At 41.8% G+C, this 26,636-nt stretch overlaps 1 protein-coding gene across 2 annotated transcripts; it reads right to left on the bottom strand.

The window, feature by feature from the left end:
• Nucleotides 1–351: 351 nt before the first annotated feature.
• Nucleotides 352–23,436, bottom strand: LOC101474813 (macrophage mannose receptor 1). 2 transcript variants are annotated; one of them, XM_076876571.1, is made up of 31 exons: nt 23,312–23,436; nt 22,762–23,118; nt 22,352–22,522; nt 22,055–22,210; nt 21,183–21,305; nt 20,603–20,740; nt 20,328–20,510; nt 19,137–19,291; nt 13,120–13,233; nt 12,372–12,487; nt 10,686–10,834; nt 10,397–10,596; nt 10,083–10,219; nt 9,755–9,827; nt 9,445–9,598; nt 9,260–9,298; nt 8,534–8,697; nt 8,362–8,423; nt 7,789–7,889; nt 7,407–7,555; nt 7,192–7,300; nt 5,975–6,099; nt 5,390–5,413; nt 4,965–5,067; nt 4,469–4,701; nt 3,187–3,352; nt 2,919–3,086; nt 2,721–2,840; nt 2,455–2,625; nt 2,134–2,163; nt 352–2,040 (listed from the first exon to the last, which is right to left on the bottom strand). In XM_076876571.1, the coding sequence occupies exons 1-31, from the start codon at nt 23,388–23,390 to the stop codon at nt 1,790–1,792; spliced, it is 4,320 nt and encodes a 1,439-aa protein (XP_076732686.1). In that variant the 5' UTR covers nt 23,391–23,436; the 3' UTR covers nt 352–1,789. The 2 variants fall into 2 exon arrangements, with proteins under 2 accessions (XP_076732686.1, XP_024655152.2); XM_024799384.2 differs by having other exon boundaries at nt 7,407–7,552.
• Nucleotides 23,437–26,636: the final 3,200 nt, after the last annotated feature.

Below are 26,636 nucleotides of genomic sequence, written 5' to 3'. Positions count from 1 at the left end.
TGGCTAATTAAAAATTGAAACACTGTTTAGAGGCCCTAGTTAAGAGGAAGTGGGTAGTGGAACTCTGAGAAATGAACCCTAACGAAGAGGAAGAAATCCAAAAATTTAGCAGCTGAGATGTCAAATTATAAACTGCTTAGTAGACAAAATAGCTGGGTAAGAGTGACAGTAAGAGAAATTTGCAGGTTTCAGCATCAAAACATTAATTGTGCCGTCATGTGAATATTATTGCCTGTTTTTTCAAACTGAATAGGTCTTACTTGCTTGTTTTATTAAGCATGAATCATGATGATATGAATACAACTTGTGTCAACTTATTGTCATGAATCACAGACAAAGAAGGTAGACAGGTTAAACAGAACAAAACTTTAATTCAGCAGGTTGAGCAAGTCCACAGCAAACAACAAAGCTACAAAAGCATACAAAAATCCCAAATGTTACAATGTTAGAATTTACAAGTTGATGCAGAAACTCAGAAAAATGCTCAATACCATTTTTGACAGCTATAGCCACTACTGTGGGACAGACTGTTAATCTGCCCAGGTTGTACCTTGCCTCTAGACCACCCCCAACCCTAAACTGGATAAGCAAGTGCAAATGGTTAAATGGATAGCCACTAACTGACATTTTGACTTTTTTTTTGCAATTTTCTGTAGGAAAATTTACATTTTTATGTGTTATGATGGTCTGTTTCTCTTCCATTGTTAATTGCCTTTTTCTTGCCATTTTCTTTAGCAACACACTACTTTCTGCAGTACAATACTGTTCAACCGATGCTCAGTTGGTAGGTACCACAGTGTATTGCAACACTGAGACAGAAAGGGTTGTAAGTAATGCAGAAAAGTTGGAACACCTGTAGGAATTAGTAGTAGCTTTCAAGGCTGGGTCAACCTCCATTGCTGCAGAACAGCTTTAAATTGTTGACTCATTTTGTCTTCGTTGAAAAAAGCCTGTTTGTATAATTCTGAAATGTTTATTATTTTTCAGTTTTGGTTAACCTTACATTTTTTCTAACCTCTGGCAGTTCATTACTTGCCTTTGTACCATTTCAAGCTATATATTGGACTTGAACAAATTTAATTGCAATAAAGAACTTGAAAAATTGGGGTATTCTAAAACTTTTGGCCGGTAGTGTATATAGTCTGAATATTTAAGAACTGGTGATCTACTGGAATTTTCCACACAACCATCTCTAGGATTTATAGAGAATGGTCTGAAAAAGAGAAAATATCCAGTGAGCTGCAGTTCTGTGGATGATAATGCCTCATTGATGTAAGAGGTCAGTGGAGAATGATGATGCTACTACAACTTGACAGGAAGGCAAGAGTAACTCAAATAATTTCTGAATGTATAACATGTAAAGCCTTGAAGCAGATGGACTACAGCAGCCTGTCAGCTTGCACAATAGAAGAAAAATGTTGCCTGGTCTGGTGAGTCTGAGCTCTTGTTGTGAAATTTGGATGGTATGGTTAGAATCTAATTTCAGCAACATGAAACCATGGATCCTTCCTGATTTGTCTTGATATTTCAGGTTGCTGCATGCATATATGATTGTTGACTAGGACATGCATTAAACTCCATTTACCCTACCTTTTATCCTAACCATAACTGAAATAACAAAAGCCAGCATTTATGTAACCTACATTCACAGAATATGATAATATGAGATGATTCTCACCTTTTATTTTCCAGTAAGCCATTATGTGCTACTTGCTGCCACCTCAGCTCAAATTTTTATAACATACTAGGAAATCATATGGGCCATGCAAATGAGCCCAAAATATTTAAATTACATACTGATTAAATCTCCAGTGTTCTCTTCTGCTGCATTCTCTACTAGTATACTGGTGTCAGCTTGCTCAGGCTGTGACACCCTACTACTGAAGAAGAGCGGGTTATCGAAGGTGTTAGGGGCGGGTAACTGATGACCAAATTTCTTAAAGATGAAGACAGCAGTGACTGCCACCACTGCAATCCCAGTAATGACTAACACAACTGCAGTGGTTATATAGACACGCTGATGATGAGGTAATCCAGTTTCTGTACAGAGTGAAAAAGTAGATGGTAATCAGCTAAAAAAAACATTTGTAACAATTTTACATAAAATAAATAGATAAAAGAGGTGTTACTTACGGGCTGGTGGTGATGGCGTTGGTAGTAATACTGCAAAAGAAAAAGAACAAATAAGATACTTTATAAAAAAAAAAAAAGTAGCTCTACTTCATTTCAAAGTAAAAATAAATTGTTCAAGATTCTTGTGGAGTAAACAGGCATTTATAAATGGATCTAATTTTGACTGTGCACTCAAGATTCTGACCCACAAGAGGTATTTCTTTCAGCTTTTGGATTCATATGACTGTGTTATGTATGCAGTCAAAGTCTTACAACTGATTTGAATCAGCATTATAAAAAGGAAAAAAAGAAAAACACTGCAATAAATAAAGATTACTTTACCTTTTGGTGTCTTGCAGATGTAAGGTCTATAATCCCATATTTCGATATCCTTCCATGTCCCATCTGATGTACTAATCTCTCCTGTGCGCGATCCAAAGCTCATATTAAAAGGTTGACCTTCAGCCCAGTTAGTGTAACCCATGGCTGTTCTGTCCACCCAGAGCCATTCCTCTGCAGGCAAATAGACAAAAAAAAGAGATGTAAAAATGTAATTTTTTTTTCCCAAAATAATATTTTTAAAGAACATAGCAAAAATAATAAATCACCTTTGTGTTGTTTTTTAAACAGGCCAATCCAGAAAGATGTGAAGCCATCTTGAAAAGTTCTCAGGTTAATTTCTAGAAATTTTTGCTCAGAGGAATCTTCAATGCTGGCAAGCATTCCACCTTAACAAAACAAATCAGTTGTTAATGAAAACTACAGCAATTTATTGCATAAACGTGTCTTTCACATAGGTTGCCTACCATGTGCTACACAGGTGGTGGATGCTTCTCTCCAGTCTGTTTGCTCTGTAATAAAAATATAACAATAACCCCTGAATGGTACCCAGATATAGTTCTTGTTTTCTATTGTTGCCTCTGGGTCTTGAGGGCAAACTCCTGGAAAAATGGTTGACTCTGTTGGCAGCACATCTGTGAATGAGGTAATGTCAATGGGATCAATTAATTACATTCTTTTAAAACTGTGTTGTCAAAACAGTATCTTTCAAACTGTGTGTGTGTTTGGTCGTACCTGTAGACTTCATGCAAACACTCATTAGTGTCTCATTACAGTGAGCGGTTTTCCATTTTCCATCCACATCCATGTATACACAGCTTCTGTCCTTTCTTGGTTCATTTGTACCCCATCGACTGAATATTAAATGCCATCCATCAACATATCTGAAAGAACCATTGATCTGAAAGCAAAGATTAATGAGACAGCAGTTACCGATATTTTCTGGTTTTCAGGAATATCTGCCTTAGTAAGCTTAACTGCATGGAGGGTAAAACAGTCAATAAAAAGAGATTTCTTTCTGTTAAAACAGTTGAATTAAACTAGCATGGTGATCTATACTGCTTAAAAAAATCCTACAGAGGTTGCATAGGTAGTCCAGCTCCTTCAGGATGGCACATCAATATGTGCCATTTCCAGAAGGTTTGCTGTGTCTCCCAGCTCAGTCTCAAGAACACGGAGGAGAATCCAAAGAGACATGCAGTTACTCTAAGAGGTGCTGTTGCTCAACATGCCTTCCTCTCACAGAGAATCTCCCTGCTGGAGCAGGGATGCTGCACTGCCACACTGCTTATTTAATGAATGCCGAATTTAAGAGTGTTCTTGAGTTTGTTGGTGTTACGTGCAACTGCTTCTTTACATCACATTTATTGGTACCTTCCTTAAATGTAGTCAAGTTAGCCAGTGCTTTATAACAGTCAGCCATTTCCAACCATGATTGAGAGTACAGAATGTAAACACACAGTAACTTCAAATGTGTTTGCCTAATGCTGGAAGATTTATTGTCAAAAGGGATGGCTAGATTTAGCTGACATTAGGTAACAGGTTAATACTGGTCACTATTACATTAACGGACTATTATTGCGGCCAAAAAACTGAAAACCATCCCATTGGTGTGGTGCATTTCTAGCTAGAACGGAATCACAACATCAGCTAGCTCTAGACTTTTAATAAGAAATGTCAGCTGAGGCTGGCTCCATCCTCCAACATCCTTATATTGGATAATAAGAAGAGGATGGATCACAATCTCAGTTCAAATTTATCATGCAAAAATTGTGCTGGATAAATAACTGAATGAGTGGATAAATAACTGAATGAGTGGATAAATAACTGGACCAGTATATTTATCCATCAATGACAATTTCATTCTCATAATCACAGATTATTTAGTTAGATAAAATCTTTGTTGGAACAATTTATTGTACCCATAGGTAAGTTTTAGAATTTTTACCAGAGTCAGTTTCAAACTGGTTGACCTATTATTGAGCTATGTACTTTTTATAGGTTTTTATAAGTTTACCTGCACTTTGTGTAATCCAAACCAAAGAGGAGCCTTGAGATTCAGCGCCATGAGCTCAACATAAGCTTGCATCCACTCATTCCTCAGGCTAGCTAGGAGGGCATCGTCATTTTTACAGTACTCTGCAGCTTTATCCCAATTCATTTGTTGAGGAATAACCTTAATGGAATCATTGAGTATTTTGATGTAGTTAGTAGAAATTGTTGGTTCTGGAGAATCTGGGTGAGATGTGTCTGTTGAGGATTAGAATAGAAACAATTTTATTTATTGACTTTTTTTTACATAACAAACCTCTCTACGGTACTCTTAAAACTATTACAGCTTTTGTCAATGTGGAATCATACTCTTGATCATAGATTTTATATATCACTTATAGATATAGATATTAATTATAGGACTAAAAAAGTCAAAACATATTTTTAGTTGTTTTAGAGAGTCTGATGAAGCTGCAGCTGAAGTTGGGTGGCAACAGGCCTGGGGTTAGAAATGGACTCACCAAGATTTCGATGACAGATAAATCCATTGGTGTCATTGCATGACTTTTGAATCCATTTCCCAATACCAACCAAAGGCTTGGTATTGATCACAAAACAGTTTTTCTGTGGAAACAGAGTTGGGTCAACAGAATGATGCTATGTGGTGACACAGGGAATTTACATATACTTCTACATACAATATACTGTATTATTGGTTACTGTCTAATCATCAGAGCAGATTATATTAGGAAAGTTTTCTTTCTTATTTTATTTAAACATGCAAACATTTGAGTGCCCTTGCATAATATATAGCTATATAAATAACAGATAAATAATTAAATAGTAGTTCTGTCACTGTAGAACTTGTAAAATACAACAAGAACTGTAAACTGTCATGCCATAAAGTGTCACTGTACTTTACAAATAAGTTTTAAAAACTACTTACCATTTGATCGTACCAATACCAATACTGCAATGTAAACACAGAGATTTTAAATATTTATACAAGAATATACAGTTATAGATTATTTCTAAGTATCTGACCCTTCACAATAGGTAATTATATTCTGTATCTACATGGTGCAAGTACACTGCTCAAAGTTAAAGAAACACTTTTTAAACAAAGTATAGCATCGAGTCAGTGTAAGTTCTGGGATACTGATCATTTAATAAGCAGAGAAGGCTGTTAATTGGTTTCAGCTGATTTGCTGTTAATAACATTATCAACAGGTGCACTAGTGAGGCAACAGTGAGACACCCTCCAAAACGGGAATGGTTTACCCTCACATTTTTTTCCCTGCTCATCTTTCTCTTTGTTTTTTCACTAGTTTTGTCATTGACTAGAGTTAGTGTCACTACTGGTAGCATGAGGCCATACCTGGACCCTACAGAGGTTGCACATATAGTTATGGTTGTTCACTTTTAATGAGTATAATGTTTTCTCAGAAAGAGAAACACAATAATTTATTATTATAATTCATTCATTTAATTATTCATTAGTTAATGTATATATTTAGATTATCCCACGTACATTATTACCCAAATTGGTATATGACTTTGGTTGTCCATCAGTCCAGTAAGTTTTCCACTGTGACCGAAATAAACCAATCCACAAGTCTGTAGTAGGTGCATCAACCATTTGAGACAGTAGAAACACTGAAAATGTAGACAAAGATTTATGGTTGAGATACAGTGGCTTGCAAAAGTATTCGGCCCCCTTGAACTTTTCCACATTTTGTCACATTACAGCCACAAACATGAATCAATTTTATGGGAATTCCATGTGAAAGACCAACACAAAGTGGTGTACACGTGAGAAGTGGAATGAAAATCATACATGATTCCAAACATTTTTTACAAATAAATAACTGCAAAGTGGGGTGTGCGTAATTATTCAGCCCCCTTTGGTCTGAGTGCAGTCAGTTGCCCATAGACATTGCCTGATGAATGTTAATGACTAAATAGAGTGCACCTGTGTGTAATCTAATGTCAGTACAAATACAGCTGCTCTGTGACGGCCTCAGAGGCTGTCTAAGAGAATATTGGGAGCAACAACACCATGAAATCCAAAGGACACACCAGACAGGTCAGGGATAAAGTTATTGAGAAATTTAAAGCAGGCTTAGGCTACAAAAATATTTCCCAAGCCTTGAACATCCCACAGAGCCCTGTTCAAGCGATCATTCAGAAATGGAAGGAGTATGGCACAACTGTAAACCTACCAAGACAAGGCCGTCCACCTAAACTCACAGGCCGAACAAGGCGAGCCCTGATCAGAAATGCAGCCAAGAGGCCCATGGTGACTCTGGACGAGCCGCAGAGATCTACAGCTCAGGTGGGGGAATCTGTCCATAGGACAACTATTAGTCGTGCACTGCACAAAGTTGGCCTTTATGGAAGAGTGGCAAGAAGAAAGCCATTATTTAAAGAAAACCATAAGAAGTCCCGTTTGCAGTTTGCCACAAGCTATGTGGGGACACAGCAAACATGTGGAAGAAGGTGCTCTGGTCAGATGAGACCAAAATGGAACTTTTCAATAAAATTGATTCATGTTTGTATTTTCTTGCTAAAGTGCACCGTGGTATCAGTTCTAACTTGTAGGTATGCCAGAACTGCACAACAACAGAAATTCAGTGGTAATTTTAGCTACTAAGAACAGATATCTGCAATGACAGTAAATAGACCACATAAGAGGAGAAGTTCACAAGATCTAAATACATATTTGAGTAAAATGAAAATGAAACAAACCTTCCACCTGTCTTGAAGTAATAGATGCCAATTGTCCACCTTTTTGTTTGCATTTTTCCCTTGCATCTTGCCACGTTAAATTCTGATTCTTAAAAATTATGCTGTAACACTAAAATTGAAACATGAAAAAGATCAATATAGTGTTCCAAGCACTGAGAACATATCCCTTCAACAGTAAATAACAGAAAAATTAAAAGACATGAAAGATATCTGACCTTAGAGTTAAATTTTTTCCAAGGGGGTGGACATCCACCTTTTGGGGACACTGTAGGCACTGCAGCAGTGGTGTTTGTGGGAGTTGAGCTGCTGCGCTTACAAAAGGACGCATACTCAAGCCCACAGTTGGAGTCATGCCAGAATCCTGCTAGCCATTTGAGTATAGTAAATTAATCATATAATCAACTCGAATGATAGATTTTAAAAAATCAAATCAACTCTATCTTTAATCAGTTTTGATATCACACAAGCCAGCTATCAGTTCTTGTAGTTTATGTAATAAGCAGAATCATGATCAGAATACATGGTTGTAGAGGTGCTCTAAAAACTCTCTATGGGCTCTTCTTGTTATGGCTATACCTATTATTTCGGTACACTCACCATTATGATGTGTCATGACAGCACAGTTTTCATCAAAGTTCTTGAATTCAGGTTGATTTTCATCCCACCTTTGAAACACCACTTGAGAACCATCCATCCACCTTAATGTAAAAAGACACATGGTTTAAATATGTCTGTAAAAACTTATATTACCAACACAGTCACATACTGGTTTAAGTAAAAGTACTCTTTGCCTTCTTCCTTTTAGTCACAGTTTTTTGGTTTTAGTTATAGTACCTGAATTAAGTTAGTAAGAAAGATAGCAAACTGGAATAGTAACTGATTCATTTTACAAATATTAATTAAAAGTTAAAGATCACAAACAGAAATGTAAATTAACCACAATTTACAGTTAATATGTATTTAGGTAGTTAATAGGTAATTTTGTCTCTGTATACTAGCCATCAGATTTTATATCAAACAATCAAGATATGATTAAATGAAATTAAAACTGGTATACTCGTACATCTGGCATGCTGCCTTGCACTAAGTACTCTCTATTTTTAACATGGTGTCACATAAATTTAAGTTTATTTTGTTGCATTTAAATTTTATAAATCAATTCATACTCACTGAAATGTTCCATCAAGATCTACAGATAGGCCAATCCAAGAATTCTCATAACCTGTTGAAATCTGCACAAAAGCATGGATGCATAGTAAAACTGTCTGTGTGGAAGTTTCAGTTTGTTCAGTTACACCTTACCCATTGCCTTGGTAAATCTTTTACAAATGCCATTGCCTACCTGTTTCCATAAAAATATCCTTTCTGCTTCACTGTTGATAGATACCAGGTCACCATGCCTCTGTCTGCAGAACGTACGAGCGTCCTCCATGGCCATCGCCTTTTCATTAATGTAATACTGAGCCCCATTCCATTCTAGCCACCCATCAGAGGTCGTGTTATACTCTGAGAATAGATAAGAAATGTGCATGTGTGTGGTTCTCTGGTTGAATTTAGGAAACTAGTACTATGTTAGGAAAAAAAACCCCCACTGTAAATATAGCTGATGAGCAGATTTTAAAGTGAACAATTTTTTAAGTAAAAAAAATCTGCATGTTTTTGATCTTATGCTCACACTACATAGTTCACTTTCTTCACTGTAAGTTTTATACTCATACTGTATCAATCAGGTAAACAGATGTTTTGTTTTTTTGTTTTTTTAACCAATATCTCATTATCTTACGAGACTTCAGAAGAGCAACTTTAGGTTCCTATTTATATTTTGGATTTGTTGTTGGGTTACATTAAACAATGTATTATATGAGTTATCATATATAATTCTACATGGCATTCTACAAGAAAAACAAAATTAATAATACTGTTTGGCCACAGATATTCGCCATGCAGTAAATCAGCATCCATTAGTTTCGTGTCAGCATAGTATGCCTCATGGCCTGGTAATCATAATAGAAAGTCAAAAGTCATGTAAAGATGCTGACCGCCAATGTGGTCAAATTCCTCAACATACCAGGGGTGACAGGGTCTGGAGCCGGCTTTGGGGTGACTCCTGTAAAGGTATAAAAACAAAATAGTGTTGAATTACTAGTGACCACCTCCAGCTTAACATTGTGAGAATACATGAGGCCGACAACAATAAATGTCTAGTTCAAAAATATGTTGCAAAGGAATTTTAGAACTGTGACCATGCTTTACCTGCGTGGATCTGACAAATCCAGTTATTGTACTTTTCACAGGGCACATCACTCCAAAGCAAAATGTTATCCCAATACACGCGTTCTACTTCAACACACAATTCAGCGTTATTTTTATTGTTTGGTTCTCCATCTTTCCAGTCTTGGAAGTTTACCTTTATACAAAAACAAGATAATTATTAATAGTAGTAGTATTTGTATCAGTTGTAATAGTAGCTGTAACATTATTAATGTTAATAATCATCATCTTGATCGTTATCATCATTTAGGCTACATAAACCATTGTAGAGAGTTAAAAACTGTAAACTCACCGGGGATCTATCACTCCATACATAACCTGTGTCTGGGTCAGGAGCACTAAGTCCAATCCAGTATTGATTAGGCCTATAATGGACAAATGTATGTTCCAAAGTTTAATACTTGATTTAGCACTCTCTGGAGGAATGGTGCACTAGTCTGCAAAAATATGACCATCATTGAACAATCATTGAGGATAAAATGGGGGTGGCTTCTACATCAGTAATTAATTACATTGTATATATAAAAAATACTGTATTTTTAATCTTTTGTAATGATAAAAATCTATACAAAACATTTTCATCTTATGTAGCTCTAACTGTAGACCAGAAAACACTATACCAATGATTGTAGATGTTATTGTATGTCCGTAGTAAATCAGCACTGCTGTGAATGCTGACTAGGTCTCCTCCAATGGCTCTGCAGTAATCTCTAGCCTCGTACCAGGTCTTTCTCTTTTCTGAAGCCTCTGGAAAGATCTTAAACAAAATATAAGAAACTGAATTGTGATCTGAAGCTTTGGTAATATTTGTACATTTAAAACTATATACTAAACTTGGGCAGCCATCTCTGTTTTTATGTCATCCCTATTATGAATAAGTTCAATAGAATTATATACACACACATAGGGAGAGAGAGAGAGAGACATGCTGCACCTTATAACAGATGCCTCTGGATTGCATCTTAATCCATCCATCTGTGCAGTTAGGTGTGGCAGTGGTTGGTGGAGCAGGGGTTAAAGCTGCCCCCTCTGCCAGGTGTTTGCAGATGTATTTTTCCTTATTGGTACAGGGCAACACATCCCAAAGGCCAGCAGAATGCCCAGTTGCCATAGCAACACAACCCTGCACGTGACCTTGTGTTATAAAAGAAAATGTTAGCTGTCATTTGTGAAGTCATCTCCCAACTATAGTTTACATATAGATCATGAGATTGTTTCATTACCTGGCATATGAGTGTTCCAGTGAGTATATCTCGCGTAGGCATTGTTGGTCCACATAAAATATTCTCTGTTTTTCAGGTTTGAGAGACCTATCCAGAAGTGTTTCTCTGGCCTCAGCCCCACCAAACTTACAAGGAAAGTATTATCCACCCTGGAAATATTTACACACGTTAGATTACAGACTGCCTGCAACTTGATACATTGGTGTGAAAAAGTGATTATCCCCTTGATGATTTGCTTAATATTTTTCCCACACTTAAATGTTTCAAATCATCAAACAAATTTTAATATTCGGCAAAGACAACACAAGTGAACATAAAATACAGTTTAACATGAAGGCGTTTATTATTAAGGAGAAAAAATCCAAACCTACTGTGTGAAAAAGTGATTGCTCCCTATTAAGCAGTTGGGCCACCCTTAGCAGAAACAACTTGTCATGGCTTTGTGCAGGCAGGCAGGAAGAGAGGACCCAAAATGCAGCACTCACAGAGACAGAAGTAACTCAAAATACTCAGCTTTATTGCTGGGAAGAAACTGAACAAAAAACTAACTAAACTGTGAATACGGAACAAACTAAACAGGTGGGCAGGCTGGCAAACAGAACACAGAGTGAAAGTGAGGGTAGAACACGACAACTAGCAGGGAAGACGCAGACACTAAATACAAGAGGTGAACAGCGCTAAGAGGAAACAGCTGGGAGACACAGCTGACGCTGATTACACTGATGAGACAGGGAGAGCACAAAGCTGAACCCACAGACATAAGGCACAGACCTACAAAGTAAACAGGAAGTACACGACAGACAGAGAGATCCAGACGAGACACAGAATTTAACAGACGCAGACTCATGAGCAGACAAAATAACACCATGGACAGACAGAAGGAACACAGAGAAGAGGGAGCACAGAATAAACACTGGGAAACCAAATAACAAAACCTAAAAACAAGAACTCAGGAAGTACTACCAAACTAGAAACCTGAAATACTAGGACAGAAACCAAAACAAACAGTCATACTTCGTAAATTCAAAAGTAAAAGTACAAAACCAAAAACACTGGGTCACCGACCCAGGACCGTGACACAACTGCAATCAAGCTTTTGCGATAACTGGCAATGAGTGTTTCACAGCTCTGTAGAGGAATTTTCACCCACTTGCCTTTGCAGAATTGGTGTCATTCAGCCACATTGGAGGGTTTTCAAGCATGAACCATCTTTTTAACATCATCCCACAGCAGCTGAATTGGATTTAGGTCATGACTCAAATGTTTTAATTTGTTTTTCTTAAACCATTAAAAGGTGGACTTTTGGTGTGTTTTAGATCAGAAATGGATTAGATTAGAAATGGCTTTGAAACCTTTTCCTTTACCAGACTGACAGATGTTAGTGAACTTATTTCTCAGGTGTTTCTTTAGATTGTGGTATGGTGTGTTGCTTTTTCAGATATTTTAGCCTGCTTCACTTTCTCAGACAGGTTCTATTTAAGTGATTTCTTGATTCAACAGATCTGCCGGTAATCAGGCATGAGTGTATTTAGTGAAACTGAACACAACTTTACAAAAAATGTGGTTAATCACAGTTAATTCGTGATTTAACAAGAGAAATCAGAAGGGGGAAAACACTTTTTACACCACTGTATATTACCTTTTTTTATGGTAAAAATTTTAGGAATCATAAAAACTTTTTTTTACCCAGTTGAAACATCAGCTAAATAAGAGTTTGAGCTCTTGCAGTCATCGTTGGCTTCATGAAACGTCTTTGTCTCAATCCCTACAAAGTAGCAGTAGGATCCATGTCTTTTCCAACCCTGCATCGCAGAGAAACAACAGTTGAGGAACTATTCAAGCCTGTCGTTAAATGCTGTCTTTGTGTACATATCTTTTTGTGATAGCAAGAAGAAAGACCCCACATGCAGAATCACTCTGCATCAGTGTGACTACTTCAAAGTCAAAGTAAACTTTATTTTCATCTCTGCTATATACAGAACAGTATATAGCGAGACGAGACGACTCCAGTTACATTCAGTGCAAAACACAAAAATAAATATAAGAAGAGTAAAAAATAAATATACACTTTAAGACTAGGGTAAAATTTTAAATGTACAATTTAAAGTTTGATAATACTTTGTATTATCCTGAGATAGCTTACTCCACTCACTCCACGTGCTAATTTAATCAAGAGAATCTGCCTGCTTTTTTTTCTTAATTGTTTTTCCTATAAACAACATCCAAATACAATTTATTTGATTAGGTATCATATCCCACGTGTATGCTGGTTTCCCAGCTATTTCTTGGACCACAGGCACAAAAGTAGCTTTAGACATTGTGCCATTTGAAATATACAACAGCCTTTACAAAACAGAAACAGATAACAGAATGTGTGCATTCAGACCAACCAGATGCAGACATTCTTTGGAAAATATATGAAAGGTTCACATACAGTTTTGCAGCCTGCGTTCAGCTCCACTTCATCTCCAGAGGGTTCAGAGTCACTTGTCTTCATGCAGATAAAGCCATGTTTCTCATCACACACACGGTCAGCCCAGTTTCCATTCTGCAAGAATGAAAAGAACAAAATATATGTGGAAACTGAAATTAACAAGAGATAGACAGGCTGCGGTGCATATCATAAAACAAAAGCCTCATACTCTTTGATATGACTGGGTTTTTATTTTTATTTTTTTATTGTATTTCTTTTGTTTGTTTCAAAAATCATGTGAATGCGATAACTCAAAGAGGAAGTAACATAGGACTTTCAAATTCATACCATAGGTTCATCTACTAGCAGGCTGAGCAGTAGCAGGGCAGCTTCCAGAGAGTGCTAAATCATCTTTTTGCTGTGAAACTGATTTAAATTGCCTTCCTAACAATCCTACAAGAAGTTCCTGCATAACATTTCCTTTTTTATGTTTATGATGTTGAAACAATACATTTCTCACACTGTTAGAATATAGTGGAAATATGTGCTTATATACATATGTGCATAGAAGAGATTTGTCATGAACCGAAGTTCCGAGCGCAGGCAGGACCCAGTAGCAGAACACACACACTAGGGAATGAGCGAATAAAGAAAGTAATTTTTTTTATTGAAACTAAAGGTGTCCCGTGAGGGTAGCCAGAAAAACAACGGGTGAAACCAGATGAAACCGAGGGACCGCACAGGGAACGCCGAGAGCGGGGCTGTGAGAGGGGTGATAGCCGGGCCGAGAGAACCAGAGGGGGGTGGAGCTCCAAAAGGGGTCGAGACGGCGAAGCTGAATGTGAACCGAATCTCAGGCGGACAGGTGGACAGGCAGGTGGCTCAAACAACACGCCGAGTTGTGATCGCTGAGAGGCGACTACGGACTGGCGTGGAGCAGCAGGTAGGGCAGGATTAAATAGTCCACCTGGTGATCGCCTGGGATGGGATGCAGGTGTGGGGTTAGCAGCCACGCTCGTGGGCGTGGACATCCCAGCAGCACCCCGGACGCCGGGCCGCGGACCATGACAGTACCCCCCCCTCAAGGGTCGCCCCCAGGCGGCCGGCCGGGACCCCGCCTGCGGAGAGAAGCACGGAAAGCAGAGATGAGACGAGGGTCCAGAATGAAGGAGCGCGGGACCCAGAGGCGGTCCTCGGGGCCGTATCCCTCCCAATCCACAAGATACTGCCAGCCGCGCCCGCGCCGGCGCGCATCCAGGATCCGCCGGACCGCATAGGCCGGATGGCCGCCGACGAGCCGGGCGGGAGGAGGGGGCTCGGAAGGAGGGCACAGGGGGCTGAGGCGGACCGGCTTAAGTTGAGATACATGGAACGTGGGATGCACACGCCGAGAGGCCGGAAGCCGGAGCCTGACTGCCACCGGGTTGATGACTCGGTCCACTTCGTACGGCCCGATGAAACGGGGAGCCAGTTTGCGGGACGTGCCCCGGAGCGGGATGTTCCCAGCAGCCAACCAAACCTTCTGTCCCGGCTGGTAGTCAGGGGCTGGGGTGCGGCGACGATCGGCGTAGTGCGCCTGTCGTTCCTTTGCGCGCAGGAGGGCGCGGCGAGCGCAGCGCCACACACGTTGGCAGCGCCGGAGGTGATGAGGGGCCGACGGGACGGAGAGGGACAGGTCCTCTTCCGGGAAGAGCGGAGGCTGATACCCGAGGGACGCTTCGAAAGGAGAGAAGCCGGTGGAGGACGAGGTGTGAGTATTGTGGGCGTACTCCACCCAGGGCAGGTAAGTAACCCAGGAGGAGGGGTTTTGACTGGCTACGCATCTCAGCATAGTCTCCAGCTCCTGATTAAGGCGTTCAGTTTGCCCATTGGATTGCGGGTGGAAACCGGAACTCAAACTGACCTTGGCGCCGAGAATGGAGCAGAAGGTCCTCCACACTTGTGAGGTGAACTGGGGACCGCGATCGGAGACAATGTCCAGGGGAATTCCGTGGAGCCTGAAGACTTCCGTGACTAACGCTTGGGCAGTCTCAGCAGCCGAGGGCAGCTTGGCTAGCGGGACGAAGTGGGCGGCCTTAGAAAACCGATCCACAACGGTGAGGATGACACATTTTCCAGAAGAGGTGGGGAGACCGGTAACAAAGTCGAGCGAGATGTGAGACCAGGGCCGGTGGGGAGTAGTGAGTGGGTGGAGCTGGCCCATGGGATGTTTCGTGGATGGTTTATTACGAGCGCAGACGGCACAGGCAGACACGTAGTCCTTCACGTCCCGTAGTAGCGATTTCCACCAGAAGTGTCTGCTGAGGAGGCGCGCCGTTCTGCTCACGCCCGGGTGGCACGCGAATCGTGCTGTGTGGATCCAGTGGATGACCGCTCCCCGGGCGGCGGCGGGAACGAAGCGCCGTCCCGGCGGTCCGGTCCCTGGGTCAGGGTCCCCTGGGAGCGCTTGACGAATGGTCTCCTCAATCTCCCAGGTGAGAGCACCCACCACGCAGGAGGCAGGCAGGATGGTGGCGGGGGGGGGCGCCTCGCTGTCGGGGGAATACAGACGGGAGAGCGCATCGGGTTTGATGTTTCGTGACCCGGGACGATAGGAGAGTGTGAAGTTGAAACGGGCGAAGAATAGGGACCAGCGAGCTTGACGGGGATTTAACCTCTTGGCGGTTCTAAGGTACAGTAGATTTTTATGATCCGTCCATATAACGAAGGGCTGTTCGGTCCCCTCCAGCCAGTGACGCCATTCCTCCAATGCGAGTTTTACCGCTAGGAGTTCCCTGTCGCCGATGTCGTAATTCCTTTCTGCGGGGGTGAGTCGGCGTGAGAAAAAGGCGCACGGCCGGAGTTTGTTCAGGGGCCCAGACCGCTGGGAAAGAACCGCCCCGACTCCCGCGTCAGATGCGTCGACCTCAACAACAAACTGTTTAGAAGAGTCAGGATGGGTTAGAATGGGTGTGGATGTGAATAATCGCTTCAATTTAGCGAAGGCTGCGTGGGCCTCAGGGGACCATGTGAAAGACGCCTTGGGTGAGGTGAGTTGGGTGAGAGGCGCGGCCACCTGGCTGTAGTTTCGAATGAAACGGCGATAAAAATTCGCAAACCCCAAGAAGCTCTGAAGCTTCTTTCGTGTCTCCGGAACCGGCCATTCCAATATGGCTTTGATCTTCACCGGGTCGGTCTTCACCTGCCCACCAGCGAGGATGTAGCCCAAGAAGGAGATGGATGAGGCGTGGAACTCACACTTTTCCGCTTTTACGTACAGTCTATTTTCGAGCAGCCGTTGTAGCACGCTCCTCACATGGATGCGATGGTCCTCGAGCGTCTTGGAGAAAATCAAAATATCATCCAGGTAAACAAAAACAAACACGTTCAGGAAATCCCGTAACACGTCGTTGACTAGGGCTTGAAAAACCGCCGGGGCGTTCGTTAACCCGAACGGCATCACTAGATATTCAAAATGCCCTAGTGGGGTATTGAAGGCGGTCTTCCACTCGTCGCCTTCACGTATCCGTACCAGGTGGTAGGCGTTCCGCAGATCTAGTTTGGTGAAGACCGTAGCTCCCTGGAGTGAGCTAAAAATAGAACTAATGAGTGGGAGGGGATATTTGTTTTTGACGGTGACGTCATTCAGCCCCCTGTAATCGATGCACGGGCGGAGCGTCCCGTCTTTCTTTCCCACGAAGAAAAAACCTGCAGCCACGGGAGAGGATGACGGCCTAATACGTCCTGCAGTTAGCGACTCCTGGATGTAATTCTCCATGGTTTCTCTTTCGGGGCGAGACAGGTTGTATAATCTGCTAGAGGGCAGCGAAGCTCCCGGGAGCAGATCGATAGCACAGTCATATGGACGGTGAGGCGGGAGTGAGAGCGCCTCATCTTTACTGAACACCTGCTGGAGATCGTGATAATCGGGGGGCACGGAAGAGAGGTCCGGCGCGGGTGGCGGGGCGGGCCTCCGTTCCGTTGAGGCGGAGGGAACGGCTGACCTCAGGCAGTTCGCCAGACAAAACACACTCCAGCTCGCGATACTTTTTCCGGCCCAATCTATGTGTGGGTTATGTCTCTGTAACCAGGGGTAGCCTAGGATAAGCGGGGTGTCAGGAGCAGGAAAAGTGAAAAAGGACAGCTGCTCTTGGTGGTTACCTGATGTGATTAACCGTACAGGCGCGGTTTGGTGAGTTATGTATGCAAACACTTGGTTGTTTAATGTAGACGCAGGGATGGGCGGTTCGAGTGGAGTAAGAGACACAGCTAGCCTCTTAGCCAGCTTCTCATCCATAAGGTTCTGTTCCGCCCCGGAGTCCACTAACGCGGGGCATGTAAAAGTCTGATTAGAAGTCACGATAGTAACGGACAGTAACAATCGGGGTCTAGTAGTGCTTAGAGTGCTGCCCACCCGTATCCCCGGACTCACCGGTGGGCCGGGTCGTTTGGGCGGACCGGGCAAACAGCGATGCGGTGACCGGGCCTCCCACAGTACAGACATTCTCCAGCCCGAAATCGGCGTTCCCTCTCCTCCGGAGAAAGCCGAGAGCGTCCGATCTGCATGGGTTCAGGCGGGGGCGGCGACGGAGAGCGCGCACACGCAGCTGGGGGCGGGGGCGGAGAAACGCGAAACCCGGGGCGCAATACGGAGCCCATAGGCTTAGACCGCCGCTTGGCATCCCTCTCCCGCAAGCGTCTGTCAATCCTACGGGAGAGGGAGGCCAATTCATCAAAGGATCTGGTCTCCTCGTGAAAAGCCAGTTGGTCCTTCATCTGGTCATTTAACGACCGTAAAAAAACCCCACGAAGAGCCGAATCGGGCCAACCCACGGCGACCGCTCGAGTACGGAATTCGACTAGGTACTCCGCAATACTGCGCCGCCCTTGACGGAGCCCCAGCAACTTCTGCGCGGCATCGTCCTCCGATACCGGAGGGGAAAACGTAGCCTGGAACTCCTCCAGGAAGTCATCGTACTCGCAATCACGAATGGGGTGAGAACTTAAGTAGGCTTCAGCCCATGCTAGAGCACGCCCCCGTAACAATCCCACGAAGTGGGAGATCTTAGCAGTATCCGTGGGGAACGCATCAGGCGTGCGACTGAAAAACAAGGAGCACTGGAAAAGGAACCCCCCACACAGGTCTAGCTCCCCGTGGAAGGGTTCCAGCGGCGGAGGCGACACGCCGCGGTGCACGGGGTCGGACGGCCTAGTTTGTAATTTATTCTGACACTGAGCTCTTGACAACGGTCTTGGAGAGACTGGAGCTGCTGATCGTGGCGACCGAGGATAGCGCCCTGTTTATTAATAGCGGAGCGGAGTGGATCTGCTGGGTCCATACTGGCCAGTCCGTACTGTCATGAACCGAAGTTCCGAGCGCAGGCAGGACCCAGTAGCAGAACACACACACTAGGGAATGAGCGAATAAAGAAAGTAATTTTTTTTATTGAAACTAAAGGTGTCCCGTGAGGGTAGCCAGAAAAACAACGGGTGAAACCAGATGAAACCGAGGGACCGCACAGGGAACGCCGAGAGCGGGGCTGTGAGAGGGGTGATAGCCGGGCCGAGAGAACCAGAGGGGGGTGGAGCTCCAAAAGGGGTCGAGACGGCGAAGCTGAATGTGAACCGAATCTCAGGCGGACAGGTGGACAGGCAGGTGGCTCAAACAACACGCCGAGTTGTGATCGCTGAGAGGCGACTACGGACTGGCGTGGAGCAGCAGGTAGGGCAGGATTAAATAGTCCACCTGGTGATCGCCTGGGATGGGATGCAGGTGTGGGGTTAGCAGCCACGCTCGTGGGCGTGGACATCCCAGCAGCACCCCGGACGCCGGGCCGCGGACCATGACAAGATTTAAAGACAGGTCCCAGACTAAACATGTGGCAAAGGTTTTGAAATTTACTTTGGCCAATATGTGTATACTGTATGTTGTGAAGTAAGGTGTGATACATAGCTGCATAGGTTTAGAGAGAGTGTTCTTTAACAGAACTGCATAGTTTTACAGAAAAACACTGGTGTGTCATAATCATCAATAATCACTCCCACACTGTGCACCTTACCTCCCCTCTGATCAGAACACAGTCTTCTTGTTCAGAGGTGACAGTTGGTTCCTGAGAGTCCCAGCTAGTGTAACTCACAGGAGAATGATCACTCCAGACAAACAGCCTCTCTCTGTTCCTGTCATTTAGTCCAATCCAGAGTTCATCAGTGGATGCTGCAGACAGAAAATAACATTAATTGTTGTATAATTTTCTTGATACATTCTGCTCATTTGCTACTTTTTAGTTGTTACTTTTACATCTAAATTTTAGACTGTTGCTAATTGTTGTCTGCCAGAATTGCTGGAAACTTTATCATATGTGAGATGTGCAGTGATACAGGGATCAGAAAACAACAGGAAGTGATTAAATGCTTATGAAGAGATAGGCATAAAGACCTGCCAAATTATTAGTCGATTCCAAAAACTAACAACTGACAAATGGTCATTATTATAAAGAGGAAGTCTACCTGTTGGCAAACAGTTGGAAATGACTATTACCTGTTGTCAGAGAACTGCATTTTCTTAAGTTGGAGGAGAGTTGTACATTGAAACTACAGCAGTAGACCTCTTTCCTAGGAAAAGATTGCTCACAATCTTATGAAGTGTGTAGCTATAAGATGTTCATTAATATCTGGGTTTGGTGTGTCTTTAACTTTTGAGTGTGATGTTCAACCCAACTTAGACATTTGGAAAATAAAGGAGAGGCAACTTCTTATGACTTAAACACAAGCTGAAAACTTCCTGGAACTTTAGCAATAACTTATGTTGGTGTTGTTTCTGGATCAACATAATAATATTGGTCCAGGACTGAAATTGCAACTGACCAATCACATTGTTATGATGTCATAGCTTTTCAACTTGGAAAAGAAAAGGGAGTGGTTAGGATTAGAGTTGGGCATCAGTATGTGATCGTGGTTTGGGTAATGGGGTTAGGATTAGAGTTTGGTGTGCGATGTGATGGTGTTTCCACATCGCAACACTATGACATCACTGCAATGTGATTGATAACAAGCAACGTTAAACCTGGACAAACATTACTTTGGTTGATCCAGAAACATACCAACATAATCATATTAGATCGTGCCTCAAAAATATTTCATTTTAAAAGGGCAGACGTGTGGGGAAATTACCAACAAGATGGATATGAAGTCTTGTGTGAAGATTATGTTGAAGGAATGCAAATGGTGCTCAGAAGTTTTTATTGCCATACCGTATCCAAGTTGAGAGATGATGAAGCTTTGGTCCTCCACATTACGAATGCTTACTAGGTCTCCTCCTTCTTTACCGCAAGCTTTCTGAGCATCAGACCATTTTTTTGTTTCATTACGATAAAGGTAAAAGCAGTGGCCATTGTAGGGGATCCAGGGTGCTGTACAAAATCCACTCTCGGGAGCTATGAACCAAAAGAACAAAAGAAGAAGATCAAAGAAATAGAGTCAATCAAGTTTTTTAAGAGAAGGGTAGAGAAGGGATTTTTTTCTATACCTTCAGTAGGTGCATCCAAAGGTCCTTCACTGTAGCAGATGTATCCCAGTTTCTTGTTACATTTTGAACTTTGCCAAGAAAACTGAACAGCGCCATCAATAATTCCACACTTATATCCTGGATTAGAAACTGGATGTCCTACAGAGCAGTGATGGTAAATGAAACTTGTCACTTATGAGATGAGACTCGGCAACTTTCCATTCACAGGATTCTCAAGATATTTAGAAGCATGGTGTGTATTGTGTATGAGCATTTTAGTTTTCGTGGAAATAAAATAGAAGCCTATGATTTCTACCCAAGAGTGACAAGGTTATGTGACACACAACGCCACCACAATAATTTAGCAGTGGTTGAAATTGCTGACCAGTAAAAGGTTACAGTGTGGCTAGCACACCCATGTGGAAGAAATTTATAAGAAATAGGGAAAAAATTATTTAATTGCTAACAGACAAGATTTCTTATATAAATAAAACAGATGGCAAACATGATCAAGATGAATTGATGAGATAATTTAACAATAGTAAGATAAATTATCATCAGAATGGTAACACAAGCTCCTGAAACTTGAAAGTAAACTTACCTGAATCCCAATTCAGATATGCATAAGGATTCCCATTAGACCACTTCCACACATAATCTAAATCCTGGAAGCTCAGTCCAACCCAGAGCTTGTACTCCTGTCCCCAATTTGCCCCTAATAGTGCTGTCAGTAGAGTTTAACAGACAAAAGAGACAGAGAAAACAAAAGTTACCAAGTGTAATACTCAAAACATAATCATCAGCTGGAGCAGTGTCTACAGTCTACAGACCACATATTACGTTATCATTTGTTTCATGGTTTTGCAAAATAAACTGTTTACGGCAATATTTTTTTAATCCTTTTGATGGTCACTGTAGTGGCTATATTAGTTTCTTAAAGTTCTCTCTTTCTTTTATATTTAAAATAACTACACTACGGATGGACAAGCAACTGTTTTTACGCGTTGTGGTTAGCAACAACGACGGTAAACCCAGCGTGCCAGAATATGCATAATATGTGTATTTTTAGGTGCTAAAAAATAAACCTTAGACTCAAACGTTAGAACAGGCTTTTCCCAGCAGCACGCCGTGTAATAAATACTCACAAAGAAAATGGTGGCCGTTACAACTTATGTCTAAACCCTAACACTTGACTCCAGGTACACAACGCCCAGCTGAAAACACTTCAAACAAGTTGAGTGTCCCGAGATTCACAGAATTTACATAAAAATTAAAATTTTTGTGATATATATATATTTCGTTGTTGTGACGATAAATGTCTTAAATTGGAGTACAAAATTTTGGTCACATCGCATAGCCCTAACACAGTAACTTTAATGTTTCAAGTTTTAGCTATTTGTAAAACTCTCTCAGCTTAAATGAAATGTTTTGTTTTCAATATATTCAGTGTAGTGTGGAGACTTGTCTCCTTACCTGAAATATAAGCCTGCTCATGAGGATTGCTGATACTGAGCAGGGAGGCACTCTGCTGTTTGCAGCTGGCATCAGCCTGATCCCAGGTCAGCGCTGACTGTGTGTTCAGCTGATAAGATGCTCCTGTTGTAGGGTCTTTGTTCCAGGTTTCTTTGGCTGTGACACAAACACAGTTAAGGTATTATAGTGTTACACTGAACTTGTACCTCAAGATGGCGTTCCTCAACATTTAAATTTGGATGTCCAGGTTCTGCTTATTACTCTGAAAACCTGTATTAGAATTTGTTGTGTACTTACAGTTAGTTGGGCAGTAACCCCAGAGTTCATGATCATATTTTGTTTCAACCGCACACCATTTACGGTTCCCTGGAGAGTCAAATGCAGTGCACTCCGAATACCAATTGCTTTTGTAAAAGAAAGGAAACATGCACGGCCTCCCAGCTGCATTTCCTTCAATGGTGTAAAGTTCTGAAGGACCAAAATAAGGAAAACATATAAGAAAAGAACAAAGAATAGCTTGAATAGTTTAAGCAAAATGATACTTTTATCATTTATCAACATCTTGTAATCATTTGACACACTATCTTTGCATTACAACTGTTTTGGAACTAAATATGAAAATCTACAAATTTATTATGCCACTAATATTATTTCCATAAAAGTTATTATGAATTACTTTACAATGTATTTTTATTTATTTCATTTACCTGTATATGTTCTTGTGCAAGCACCGCTGGAAGTCCCAGAAATTGTAAGGTGGCTATTGGGCACAACTTTATTTGAGAGCACGGCTGTGTTATCGGCAGTGAGGTCAATGTAAAGTTCTTGGCCTTTGAGAGCGATCACAGTTTCATTCATGCATTCCCACTTTTGGAGCTCACTGGTTTCATCACAATCATACAGGTTTACTTCACTGCCCACAGTTTTTCCCTGAACACCCAGGCACTTGTTCTTATTCTGAACCAAAAGTCGATCCCCAGATGTCCAGCGAATGTCATTGCAGTGGTTATTTAATTTTACCAAACAAAAACCAGTGGCCCTGTTAATTAGTTGAAATTGGGAATCTGTAGAGAAAAAAATATTGAAAAACAGTACTGTTGGAGATGTAAAAAATAAAGAATAGGTTATACAGGATTATAGAGAAATAGAGGACATAACAATCTTACATATAGTACAGATAGGCAGGACATTAATTATGCACGATACTCTGTAAAAGGCTTAGGAAAAAAAATAAAATTAATAGTTGGATTACAGTACCATTTGAAGCCAAACAGACAAATGTTTGGATGAGAAGTACAAAAGCTGTAGAAGTTATCCTCATTGTTAGTATTCCCATTCCTATGTCTTATATTTTTATATGAGCTACTTGCACAGGACCTAAACATATGATTAGGTCCTGTGCAATGATTGTCGACCATGAGTCTTTATATATCCTGTCTTGCCTCATCATGATGAGTGATGTTTCACAAGAAGAAGGGAGGGGAAGTTACTGTGAATTTTGCTGAGGACAACTGAGCAAACAGTGTAGATAAATAACCTTGAAACTCTTTGGTTGAAATAGTAAAAGTAAAATATTAATTAAAGTTAAAACTTCACTTTATAGATACATGTAAGTGAACTCTCCAACTATGATAGATACAAACTCAAAAACTCAACATAAATTTGTGGTGTACAGTATTTTCCCTAAAGAAAACACTAACAATAAAAATACAGAATAGTTTGTCATGTAGTCATCTGAGTAGATATCGACATGAAGCTAGGATAGGTTTTCATCATCTGAGTGATTCATCAGTTGTGTTAGAAAGATACAGGGACTCAGATTGTGATTTAAGTGTTGCGGAGTTGCAACAGTTGCGGCCAGAGTTGTGTCTTCAGCCAGTAGTTTGACTCTGAGGGAAAAAATAAATCTTGTGTACCCCATTGCAGTGTGAGTGTGGTGGTCCCTTACTGGTCGATATTAGAGCTTACCATGTTCTGGTACTTAAGCCATTTTGGGCCGTACATAACATAAGCATAGCCAAACATGATTCACATCTGTTCCGGAGAGCAGCTATTACTGATAATTACAAGCATAGGGTAATTGTCATGAAACAGCTGGGGCAGGCAAGATGTAAGACCCAAAATGCAGGACACTCAGACAGAGGAGTAAACTCTAAGAGGCTGCTTTATTGCAGTTATAGGACAAAACTCCGAAAACAATAAACTTGCAAAAAACAAGCTAAAACTAGAAACTAAAACTAAACTCTAAGAAACCTGGAGACAAGAGACTAGGAGCACAGAGGGAAACACACACACAGCATGAGGGGACGACACAACACTGACAGAGAGAAACACAGGGCTAAAATACACTGAGGGATAACAAGGGAATGAGACACAGGAGGAGAGCACAGCTGGGACTTATCACACTTGACGAGACTAAGGGGAGACAAGGCTAGAGACGTTGGCTGTATCCCAATTCAGGGTCTGCAGCCTTAAAGGCTGCATTTTAAGGCCGATTATGTCACCGCGACGCAACAAAGGCTGTCCCAATTCGAAGGCTGCTCGAAATGCGGCCCTCAAATGCGTCCTTAATTTCCCTGAATTTTAAGGACGTACGCGGCCCTTGAGGATCATTGAGGCTGCGTACTTTAAGGCTGCAGACCCTGAATTGAGATACAGCCACAGGCTGTGTCCAAATTCAAGGCAAGGCAAGTTTATTTAAATAGCACAATTCAACAACAAGGTGATTCAAAGTGCTTTACAGAGACAATAAAAAACAAAAACCAATAAAAAGCATGATTTAAAATGAAGCATCTGGTGGTACAAAAGTTAAATTGTTATAGTGGTTGTATTGTTAAGCAGTGGGCATCTGCATAGACGTGTTTTTTTTTTTTTTTAAATTAAAATAATCGTAAACTAGCTTGTAAGGTGGGTCCCACAGTTTATCCTATATTACCGCTTCCATACAGCCAATTTTGATTTTTGCAAATTAACCTTTTTGTGATATGTTGTAGGGAACAAAGACCAAAGGGCTCATTTTATTAAAACAAGGAGAAAATGATCACCTCTTCACTGGGGTGAAGAATTCAGCCACTGTGGCATGGAGGTACAAGAATAAATCAATTTACACATCATATTCATATGAGTACAGTTTTATTAACCCTCATGCTATATAGCAGCGGTCCCCAACCATTTTTGTGCCATGGACCGGTTTAATGTCAGACACGGAGCGGCCTTTAAGGTGTCGTGGAAAAAAACAACAAAATAAAATGATAGGACCAAGACAAAAACTGTGGTATTTTGTAAATATAACAATAAATGTGAATTCACTGTGTAATTGCGCAACTTTATTAGCAGCATCCTCCTGAAAATGCACGAACAACATTGAGAGTAACATCTTCCTCTCTGCCCTTTAACGCTCTCTGGTCGCTATGGTAACGTGTAAATATTTCTTTCGAAATAAGAGACACAACTACAACACGGGAAAAGACCCAGGGAAACCGAATTAACGATAAAAACCCTGAAAACCATCAATTTCACAACCGAGCCTCAACTCTCACGGCCCGATACCAAACGACTTGGTATCGGCCCAGAAATTGTAAGGTGGCTACTGGGTACAACTTTATTTGCTGTACAGAACCTGTGATGTCCAGACGGTATTTGTCTTATGTTATCCTGTGCAAACTTTTGGATTTAGGGATTAACATATGTGGAATATACTAGGCACAGGTACACGCACACACAGGTCTTTATCGCCAAGTTCCACATTTATTTACACTTTCACACACTGATACTATCGCACAGAATGACAGCTGTCCATCCCAGCTGATGTGTGTCTCTTTTCTCCCCTCCCGCTCCTCTCCGTCTCACTATAACACAGGGGAGGGAAACCATCATCAGTCCATAAACAACATCAGCTGTTCTTACCGGCCTCGCAGCGCCGCCCTGATGAGCCTTCCGCTCCACTCCTCCCCTGCAGCTGCGCCCGGGGCCACGCCTCCGCCACACACCCCCACCGCCCGTTCGAGGCCGGGGAGCCGTCCGGCCGAGCCAACTCCCCCCCTCCCGCTCCTCTCCGTCTCACTATAACACAGGGGAGGGAAACCATCATCAGTCCATAAACAACATCAGCTGTTCTTACCGGCCTCGCAGCGCCGCCCTGATGAGCCTTCCGCTCCACTCCTCCCCTGCAGCTGCGCCCGGGGCCACGCCTCCGCCACAACATAGTTGCCATGATTTCCTCTCTTCTCCTATTTGTTGTGTGTGATCAGGACAATTCTGGAGAAGATGGGCCTGCAGGGGAAAGTCACCGCCTTGCAGGCCAGAAGACATGGGATAACTTGTGTTATCAAGAAGATAATTCTTAAGAACACACTTTAATAAATGTGCAATTACAAAGAGTTGTTTTGTTGTTTTTATTTCGCTACTGTCTACTCTTTGTCTACTCTTCCAAAATTACTAGACAGTCAAGCAATGGCACTGGATTCGCCACTGACACCAGGTGAACTCCAGGAAGCGCTAAGTATGCCCAATAATAAGGCTCCAGGTCCAGATGGCTATCCTGCAGAATTCTACAAAGAATTCTGGACAATTTTGGCACCAG

This window comes from Maylandia zebra, linkage group LG18 (genome assembly GCF_041146795.1).
Source record: "Maylandia zebra isolate NMK-2024a linkage group LG18, Mzebra_GT3a, whole genome shotgun sequence".
Taxonomy (NCBI): Eukaryota; Metazoa; Chordata; class Actinopteri; order Cichliformes; family Cichlidae; genus Maylandia; species Maylandia zebra.
This window is presented reverse-complemented; position numbering and strand designations above follow the sequence as displayed.

Bases quoted from the DNA above. Each gene is read 5' to 3' on its own strand.
- LOC101474813 (XM_076876571.1), bottom strand. From the start codon at position 23,390: ATGGGAATACTAACAATGAGGATAACTTCTACAGCTTTTGTACTTCTC. The intron at 10,597-10,685 runs GTAATGAAACAA...TTATAACACAAG, and splicing joins CTGGAACACTCATATGCCAG to GTCACGTGCAGGGTTGTGTT. The intron at 7,301-7,406 runs GTCAGATATCTT...TTTCAATTTTAG, and splicing joins GGAAAAAATTTAACTCTAAG to TGTTACAGCATAATTTTTAA.